This window comes from Poecilia reticulata, linkage group LG11, assembly GCF_000633615.1.
Source record: "Poecilia reticulata strain Guanapo linkage group LG11, Guppy_female_1.0+MT, whole genome shotgun sequence".
Lineage (NCBI taxonomy): Eukaryota > Metazoa > Chordata > Actinopteri > Cyprinodontiformes > Poeciliidae > Poecilia > Poecilia reticulata.
This window is the reverse complement of record NC_024341.1, coordinates 28,178,284-28,187,297: the sequence shown is the minus strand read 5'-3', so window position 1 is coordinate 28,187,297 and position 9,014 is coordinate 28,178,284. Positions and strand designations below refer to the sequence as shown.

At 53.1% G+C, this 9,014-nt stretch overlaps 2 protein-coding genes across 6 annotated transcripts in view; both read left to right on the top strand.

The window, feature by feature from the left end:
- LOC103473089 (dpy-19 like 4) overlaps positions 1-2,541 on the top strand; it is a 10,892-nt gene extending 8,351 nt beyond the window's left edge. Inside the window, exon 14 of the mRNA XM_008423046.2 lies at positions 2,507-2,541. Within this exon, the coding sequence (XP_008421268.1) occupies positions 2,507-2,541 (35 nt within the window). The remainder of the gene's footprint in view (positions 1-2,506) is intronic.
- The window catches only part of ints8 (integrator complex subunit 8), an 11,188-nt gene continuing 3,125 nt past the window's right edge, over positions 952-9,014 (top strand). For 2 of the 5 annotated variants that reach the window (XM_017307565.1, XM_017307564.1), the window contains exons 1-22: positions 952-1,110; positions 3,062-3,203; positions 3,282-3,456; positions 3,542-3,682; positions 3,973-4,044; positions 4,961-5,012; positions 5,074-5,256; positions 5,324-5,431; positions 5,499-5,651; positions 5,709-5,809; positions 6,064-6,205; positions 6,282-6,346; positions 6,591-6,763; positions 6,831-6,961; positions 7,041-7,151; positions 7,226-7,424; positions 7,937-8,058; positions 8,144-8,328; positions 8,400-8,433; positions 8,500-8,559; positions 8,636-8,697; positions 8,770-8,888. In XM_017307565.1, the coding sequence (XP_017163054.1) occupies positions 3,071-3,203; positions 3,282-3,456; positions 3,542-3,682; positions 3,973-4,044; positions 4,961-5,012; positions 5,074-5,256; positions 5,324-5,431; positions 5,499-5,651; positions 5,709-5,809; positions 6,064-6,205; positions 6,282-6,346; positions 6,591-6,763; positions 6,831-6,961; positions 7,041-7,151; positions 7,226-7,424; positions 7,937-8,058; positions 8,144-8,328; positions 8,400-8,433; positions 8,500-8,559; positions 8,636-8,697; positions 8,770-8,888 (2,521 nt within the window). In that variant the 5' untranslated portion in view covers positions 952-1,110; positions 3,062-3,070. Of the gene's footprint in view, positions 1,111-3,061; positions 3,204-3,278; positions 3,457-3,541; positions 3,683-3,972; positions 4,045-4,960; positions 5,013-5,073; positions 5,257-5,323; positions 5,432-5,498; positions 5,652-5,708; positions 5,810-6,063; positions 6,206-6,281; positions 6,347-6,590; positions 6,764-6,830; positions 6,962-7,040; positions 7,152-7,225; positions 7,425-7,936; positions 8,059-8,143; positions 8,329-8,399; positions 8,434-8,499; positions 8,560-8,635; positions 8,698-8,769; positions 8,889-9,014 lie in introns of all 5 variants that reach the window. The other 3 variants (XM_017307563.1, XM_017307561.1, XM_017307562.1) reach the window with 2 other exon arrangements.

The following is a 9,014-nucleotide window of genomic DNA, read 5'->3' as shown; positions in this document are numbered from 1 at the left end:
TGGATGTCGTATTTATTTGGCCGTCATTTTGTTTTTCCTCCGTCCTTCGCAGACTTCCTGAATGCTTCAGCCACCGTTACCGCGGTAACAGCGGAGAGATCTGAAGGAGGTTCTGGTTCTGGTTCTGGTTCTGGTTCCTCGTCTCATCATTGTTTAAATTAGAACCCATTCAGTCCCGAAACCCAAAGTGGACGTGGCGGTTCTGTTTGCCCCAGGAAAGGAGGGCGTCGCCATGGCAACCCTGTTGTTTTTATCTCCTGTTGCTGTCGGTGGTTTTAGCCTGCAGGTTTTATCAGGAGCTACTGAGAAAAATGAAAAAATATTATAAATGATTTTTTATTTCTTTTATATATTTTATAAAAGAAATAAAAACCTTTTATTTCTGTCCCTTTCTGTCTTTGCTTCACAAATTCAAACATTTTGTCCCTTTAATCAGTTTAGCAGCAGATTTTCCTCTGGAATGTTTTGTTTCCATGCAGTTTGTTGGACAGAAAACCGTTTTCTGAATGTTTTGCTGTTTTCTGGATCTGCTGCTTCGCCTACAGCGCTGCTGCTGCATGAACGGTCTGCTTTCAGGGATTTTTATATTAATATTATTTTAAGCTGCTTGTATCACACAGCGACGGTCCTTCTGCCTTAGTGACATTTCAGCTGAGAAGCTCAGAATTAAATGACTGATCTGATCACAATGTTTGTGTTTCTGGTTCTTCTGCAGTTATGATCAGAAAGTTTTATCAGATTCCTGCTCAGTTTATCCGCCTTCTTCCTAACTCCAGCTGATATCGAAGAAATATTATCCGTTAATCATTTCAGCTCAGTTATGAAATTAGATAAATTTATTTTTCTTTATTCATATCATCTCTTCATTCCAGTTTATTATGAAACCGTCGCTGGCGCTGTTTTTAAAGTTTCCCGAGCGGCGCATAAATATGCGCAGAAGCTGCGCAGCCTGCGTCTCCTTGGTGACAGACCGGAACCGGAAGCACAGATGTCGAGCCGCACAATGAACCGTGAGAGTCAGATATTGTAGCTGCTCCAGCTCGTTATTTGAACATTTTTTCACACCTTTCGGATCGTTTCGGCCCTGGCTGTCCGGTCGGGTCCGCGGAGGTAAGGCGGAATGTTTCTGTTGGACTTTGGCAGAGAAAGTGAAGCATTTCGGCGCCATGTTGGCGAAACGAAGCTGCTGTTTCTCTTCTCTGTTCTTAAATATGCCCCTTAAAAATGAAGCCGAATTCCAGTTAATGCTGTTCTCATTCTGCTGACATCCGGTTTTAGAGTCAGACACAGAAATGAGGCAGAAAGTTTTATTTAAAAGTTTCCCGTAGAGCTGAACTGTCGATCCCTGCGGATAATAAAGCATCTCCAGCTGCGCTGCCATGAAAACATTCATTTTCTAAACAGACGTGGAAAAGCTTCTGCATGTCCGAGTCATTTCGGCTACATGAACAATGAGGGAGACTTAAAAATGGCAATGTTTCTGTTTTTAAAAGGTGACCCAGAGAGCAGCCGTTCAGACATACAGCATCCAAAGTCAGATCATATCTTCACATGTTTAATTAAGCAAAGTGTAAAATGTATCTGGTGAACTGATCATAACACCTGATTTAATATTCAAAATGTGTCCTCAGACAGCCAAAAGTGTAAGTTATGTGAAAATTCTGGTTTTGTAAAGAATATTACTAAATATTTATACAGATGGATTTGGAGGCTGGTTCTAGAACAAGTTTACCACCAGGGGCAGTCGGTGCTTTTTCATGGGGACACTTAAAAAATGAAACAAAAGACAGAGCAATATTTCATCATTTGATATATGAAGTGAGCCAAAGAGCCACTTGTGTCTCCAGAGATCCAGGTTCAGATCCTGGCAGGTAGAAAGTGATTCTATGCAGCAGCTGAAAGTGCAGCACTATCATCTTTAATTCAACGTTAAAGTAAAATCGTGAAGGTTAAAAAATCCACCACAGAGCATTAAGACGTTTATTCAGCATCATTTCTTGGCCCCCGTTGGCCCCCATCTAGATCCGCCCCTGGGCTGCAGGTCTGGTGCATTAATAATACATTAAATGACCACTGAGTTCATTAAAGATGCAACATTTCTTAATAAACCAAACAGAAACTCTAACCAACCTTTTAAAAGTAGGAAATATTCACTGTTAATCTCTCAGTATGATTTGTTCTCTAAATCACCATCTGTATTATTTGGCTGATGCGACTAAACGTTAGATTAATCAGCTCATAACAGTGACTAAAAGCACAATAAGAGGCTGAAAAATAAAATGTTCTGCACCATATCAGCCTCAGGAGATGATTGAGGGATGAAGAGATGCTGATTTCTGGTTCTTCAGGTTCTGACGGGTCTGCGGTTCCTGTCCTGATCCATTCTGTCTATCATACAGCAGCATGATGGACACTTTCTGTTGTTTTTAATTCCCTCTGTTCGTCCTCACTAACATTATTCACCCTGGGATTTGCGTCTTCCCTCTCATGTCTGTGTCTTTGACAGGTTTTGGTTCTAAGGACGGTGGCGCATCGGGCTGAGGACGTTTTAAATAGCAGCTCACCGTGGCTGCGTAGTGTCCGTCTCTAGGCAACAGCGTCGGTCCGTCTCTAGGCAACAGCGTCGGTCCGTCTCTAGGCAACAGTCGGTCCGTCTCTAGGCAACAGTCGGTCCGTCTCTAGGCAACAGTCGGTACGTCTCTAGGCAACAATCGGTATGTAGCGTTCTGGGGTCCTTTTTACTATTCAGCTGACCTTCATATTTCCTGTTTTATTTTGGTCATTATTGTTACTCTTAGTGTTGACGTGTGTTAGGCGAGTCTATCAGACAGTTATAGAAATACGGAACAAATCGCGTCCCGTGTCGGTTCAATACGGGACATTTAACAGCCAAATATGGGACGAGTCCGTATTTTAGGGACGGAGGCAACAACTTTAAGGGAACCGTTTCATTTTGGGCCGGTTGCTTGTAGCGATGAGTTTTCCCTCCAGTCTGCTGGTTCTGGTTCTGCGGGTCGGACTGGACTCCTCCCAGGTCATTCCCATGTGTTGGTCGTCCCAGCAGGGCGGGATGAGCTCAGAGGCGGCGGACCGGGTCGCCGCGGTGACCGGCAGCCGGCCCGGCACGCCGCTGCAGGTGTCCTGGTTCGAGTTCCTGCTGGACGGCGGCCTGCTGGAGACGCACCTGCAGAAAGCCAGCCCAGGTCAGTGCTCCGCGCCGCAGCCGGTTCTGGTTCTGCCGGGTCCGAGGCTCACGCACGGCACCGTGTCTTGTCCAGCAGACCCGGCGCAGGTCCAGCTCATCGTCCAGTTCCTGGAGCAGGCCTCCAAGCCGTCGGTGAACGAACAGAACCAGGTGCAGCCGCCGGCAGACAACCGCAGGAACCGAACCCTGAAGCTGCTGGCGCTGAAAGTCGCCGCTCACATGAAGTGGGACCTGGACAGCCTGGAGAGAGGGTACGTTCTGGTTCTGGTTCTGGTTCTGGGGCCGGTTCTGGCCTGGTTCTGACTGACGGCCTGCGGTTCTGTTCCTCCGGGCCAGGCTGACCATCCCGGTGGTCAACATGCTGCTGAACGAGCTGCTGTGCGTCAGCAAGGTTCCGGCCGGCGTGAAGCACGTGGAGCTGGACCTGTCCACCCTGCCGCCCACCACCGCCATGGCCGTCATCATCTACAACCGCTGGTGAGGAGCCGCTGGTTTGCCGAGGAACGGCCGTCATGTGGGAGGGAAACGTTACAGAGCGGTTTCACCTTTTCTACGACCCGGATAATGACCGGGCCGGGGGGCGGGGCTAATGACCGGGGGCGGGGCTAATGACCGGGCCCTTTATACCGGGCCGGGGGGCTGGGCACCTTCTCCAGCTCTCATCAGACGTGATACAGACTTGGATCTCTATAGTCACATCCCCCCATAGCTCCGCCCCTCCGCTGCAGGCCATGCGTGTGGATGAAATGTGTTCTGTTCTGGTGCAGGGCCATCAGGACCATCGTTCTGAGCAGCTTTCCAGAGAAGCAGAACAAACCAGGACCTCATCAGATGAACATGTAAGCGCCGCCGCATCACTTCCTGTCACTCGGTTTGTTTTTCCTGGTAGATGAACAAAACCCTTCAGCTGCAGCTGTTTGGTTAGGTGATGCGTTCACTGACACTTGGAGAATCTGAGTGAAGCAGCAGATCATTTATAGTGATGCTGTTCACTTCAGGAACATTTGAATCTGCAGCGCTGCAGCTGATTGGCTCCCTGGTAACGACTTGGTAATTAAACTCACCTCTGACTGCAGCAGCTAAACCTCAGAGTATCAGGACCACAATAACAGATTTGTTTAAGTTTTTAAATTATGACAATAAATCATAATGACACATAGAAGATGTGAGAAGTTTGGTTGATCCACGTCTGAAAGAACCAAATCCTGACGGCGATTTGATGCTGATCTGGTGAAAGAAGAAATACTTCCTTAGTTTTAAAACCAAACTTCAAGGTTCTCAGCATTCCTCGTTTTAATTTACATTTTTTGTGAAGTTCTTCTAAGAATAAAACTTTATTTATTTGGGAATGGTTGAATGCGGATTGTAAAAAGAAGCAACAAAGTCCAGTAAAACGTTTTAATCTGAGATGAAACCAACAGATCCATCTGTTAATCACCAGCTACTAACCATTTAGTTAATCTGCGTATTAACCTTGGTAATTAATGACATGTTGATGTTGGGCCTGGACGGTCCAGAGCTCACTGACAGCTTTAGGCAGGAAAATGTTGTTTTTAATGTTGTATAAAACTAATTGAAGTGATTAAATGAAAACTGCAGAATGACACATTTTTATCCGATTGTCAGAATAACTGATTTCTGAAAATGGTTCTGCTGCTCTAATAAAACATGTTTGTTTATTATGACGTTACTAAATGTAACAGCTGATCATGAGCTATGAGGCGCTGAGGATGATAAAGCTGCTGCCCCCTGCAGGCTGAGCGTGGTGCAGCAGGAGAAGGAGCTGACGGAGAACATCCTGGCGGTGGTGAGTAGCCGGTGGTGAGTGTGTGGGTCTGCTGGCTGCGGCTCAGGCTGTCTCCTGTCAGCTGAAGGAGCAGGCGGCCGACTCGGTCAGCGTGCTGGACGCCGCGCTGCGCCTCAAGAAGGACTTCTACGTCCACACGCTGCGGACGCTGGACCTGCTGGGCTCCGACGCCGCCGCCGCCAACGGGGAGACCGAGTCCTCCACCGCCGGCCTGCGGATCAGCGCCGACGAGCTGCACTGCCAGGTGAGCGACGGCCCGGCTGCCGCCGCTCCAGCCGGGGGGCCGGGTTGACCTCTGACCTCTGTTCCAGGTGCACTACGACCTGGGAGCCATCTTCTTCCAGCGGGGCTGCACAGACCAGCCGGCCTATCAGAAGGCCCGGGACCACTTCAGGATGACCAAGGAGCTCCTGAAGAAGGTAGGCCGCCGCACAGAGGTCCGTTCTCCAGAACCAGAACCAGAACCTGTCTCTGTCTCTGTCCCAGCTGGACCAGGCCGTCCACGTCCACCTGGACGAGAAGCGCCTGGCCGGCTACTGGAACGCCTGCAAGGCTTTGACCGGCGACTGCGACCCGGCCGACACGCACACGACCCGCTACGACCGGATCAACAGCCTGATCCGGAACCAGGACTACCAGGTGGGTTCTGCCGGGCCGGGCCAGCCTGGGACTCGGTCTGAACTGTTCTGCTTCCAGGCCGTGGTGGAGGCCTTCATCAGGGACAACGCTGCCCGCAGCTTACCGACCCACTTCAGGCGCTCGGTTCTGAGGGAGCTGCTGTACCGGGCCCAGCAGGGGTGAGTTCAGAACCGACCTGACGCTTCCTCTGCCCGCCTGGCAGACAGAACCATCTGCTCCGGATCTGGAGGAATCCCAAACATTCTGCTGGGTTTGGGTTCTAACCGGTTCAGATTCAAAGGTTCTGTGGGTTTTTCTCACGGTTTGACTACATGTGATCACATCTGGGTCACACTGAGGTCCGGTCCGGTCCTGGTCCCGGCCCGGTCCTTGTCCCGGTCCGGTCCCGGTCCGACTCGGTGTGTCTCTGCAGGGAGCCGGGTCTGGACCCGCTGTGCCGCCAGCTGTGTGTGTGCAACGCGGTGCGAGACGCTCTGGACGGAGAGGTTCTGAGCGTCGGGTTCCAGCAGCTGCTGCTGAAGCCCGGGAAGCGGATCGTGGACTTCCTGCTGGAGGTAAGGAGCGCCGGGTTCGAACTCCCGTCCTTCGCTGGCGCACGGCGAGCCAACGCGCTGCTGTCTGCCGCTGCAGGTGTCGTCCCGCTCTCTGGACCGGGACCGGCCGTCGGCCAGGAGGAACACCGCCGCCTTCCTGAGGTGAGTCCAGAGACTGGACCGCTGCCGCTCCGCCGTTTCCATCAGAACCCTGAAAGCTTATCCCAGGGAGACCCGCCCCCTCTGTCCTGGGAATCACCATAGCAACCGGAGACTGGAATCACCATAGCAACCGGAGACGCTCTCCCTCCTGCTGGGCGCTGAGACTGGATCTGTTTGGAGGAACTAGAAGCAGTCAGAGCAGAACTTTGTGGCGGTTCTGACCGGGTCTCTGCTGTTCCTGCAGGACTCTGTGTGAGAACCTGGAGGACCGGGTTCTGGTTCTGACCGTCACGTCTCATCCGCTCTTCCTGGAGCTGCTGAGGGACGACGACCGCAAGGTTCTGATGGAGCAGACGAGGAAGAAGGGTGGCGTCAACCTGAGCGCCAAGCCGCTTCCGTCCTTCTACGACATCCCAGGTAGGGAGCCGGTTCGGGTTCTGTTCGGCCCGGTTCTGGTGCTGATCCGGTTCTGCTCGCTCTGCAGCTTCGGCCAGTGTGAACATCGGCCAGCTGGAGCAGCAGCTGATCCGGGCCTTGGACCCGCGCCGGATCCGACAGATCCTGATCGAGCTCCACGGCCTGGCGGAGCGACCTTTCTGGAGGGTCAACGGAAAGGTCAGTCCCCCCCCCCTCCCGCCTGGTTGTTAACGGTAACCATGAAGCTCTGAACCAATCGGCTGCCGCCTGTCCGCAGTGGGAGGTTCCTCCAGATTACATCGGCGCCGTCCTCGCCATCAAAGACGGCCTGACCCGAGATCTGGTCTACATCCTGATGGCCAAAGCTCTGCACTGCATCTCCATAAAGGTTTAATCCCAAACACCCTGGATTACCCAGGATTAATCCGCCAGTTTTCCAGAACCGGTCCTGTGTCCCTGCAGGACTTCGGGCCGGCCCGCCAGCTGTTCGCCGCCTGCCTGGAGCTCGTCACAGAGTTTTCTCCGAAGCTGCGGCAGGTGATGCTCAACGAGACGCTGCTGCTGGACGTACGAGCTCACGAGGCCGCCGACGGCAGCCGGGAGCGGCCGCCGCCCGAGCTGGTGAGCCGGGTCAGAGGTTACCTGGAGATGAGGATCCACGGTGAGTTGGTGCCTCTGCAGGTTCTGGTTGTGGTCGGGTCCAGCTGTTTGCAACGGTTCAGGAGAGGAACAGAGATCCGTCTCAGTTTGGAAGATCTTGAAGAGTTTCTGGGTCAGAACAGAAACGTCCAGTCAAAGTGGCAAGATAACAGGACAGGCTCCTCCCCCTTTAGCCCGTCCTCTCTAAGCTACTCCCCCTCTAGGCCCCTCCCTCTATAAGCCCCTCCCCTTTCAGACTCCTCCCCTTCTAAGCTCCTCCTCCTTTAGCCCCTCCCCCTCTAGGCTCCTCCTGCATTAAGCCCCTCCCCCTCTAAGCTCCTCCTCCTTTAGCCCCTCCCCTCTAAGCTCCTCCTCCTTTAGCCCCTCCCCCTCTAAGCCCCTCCTTTAGTTTCCTCCCCTGTAGACTCCTCCCCCTCCGTTTTTAACTGGATGAAAGATTGCGATCAGAACCAGAACAGGAGCAAACTGAGGACCGGGTCAGTGGTGACCTGAAGGTTCTCCTGGTTCTGTCAGACGTTCCCCTGCGCCAGGTGATCGGGGAGGAATGCGTCGCCTTCATGCTGAACTGGAGGGAGAACGACTACCTGACGCTGCAGGTGCCTCCGTCTCTGGTCATGAACAACCCGTACATCAAGGTAAACCGCCACGCGTTGCTGCTCCCTCCGGCTGAAGAAGGCCTCGGTGTCACGATGTTCTCTGGTTCTGGTTCTGGTTCTGAAGCTGGGCCAGCTCCTGGCCTCCACCTGCAAGGAGCTCCCAGGTCCTAAAGAGAGTCGGCGCACTGCCAAGGAGCTGTGGGAGGTGGTGGTGCAGATCTGCAGCGTCTCCGTCCAGCACAAGCGCAGCAGCGACGGCCGGCTGGGTCTGATCAAGCAGCGCGAGTCGTCTCTGGGCATCCTGCAGCGGTGAGTCGGCGGGTCCAAACGGCACTGCCCGGCCGTTTGGACCCGCCTCATTCTGCTCTGTTTCCCTTCAGGAGTAAATTCATCACCTTCACAAAGAAACTCAGAGTGAGTGACGACCTTCAGAAACATTTAGTGCGAAGCTCTGGGCTCTGACCGTCCTCTTCCTCCCAGGAGCCGCTGGTGCTGACCACTCTGATCTCGCTGTTCGTGAGACTCCACAGCATCGTTCGGGTGGGTCCCTGAACCTGCCGCCAGGTTCTGCTGAGTTCAAGGCGGTCAGTTGATGTTTCCAATCATTCCTCCTCAGGACGACATAGTGAACGAAGTGACAGCCGAGCATCTGTCCATCTGGCCATCCTCTCTTCCAAAGTGAGTTTCTGTAGCGGTTCTGCAGCGCCCCCTGCTGCAGCTGTCAGTGACCAGGGTGTTTGTGTCGGGCAGCATCCAGGCGGTGGACGTGGAGGCGGTGGCTGTGACCGTCAAAGAGCTGGTCTCCTACGCGCTGACGCTGAACCCCAACAACCAGGCCTGGCTCGTCACGCAGGCAGACATCTACTTTGGTGAGGAACGCTCCTGCAGCTCCGGCAACCTGCAGCTCTGGCAACCAGCAGCTCTGGCAACCAGCAGCTCTGGCAACCAGCAGCTCTGGCAACCAGCAGCTCTGGCAACCAGCAGCTCTGGCAACC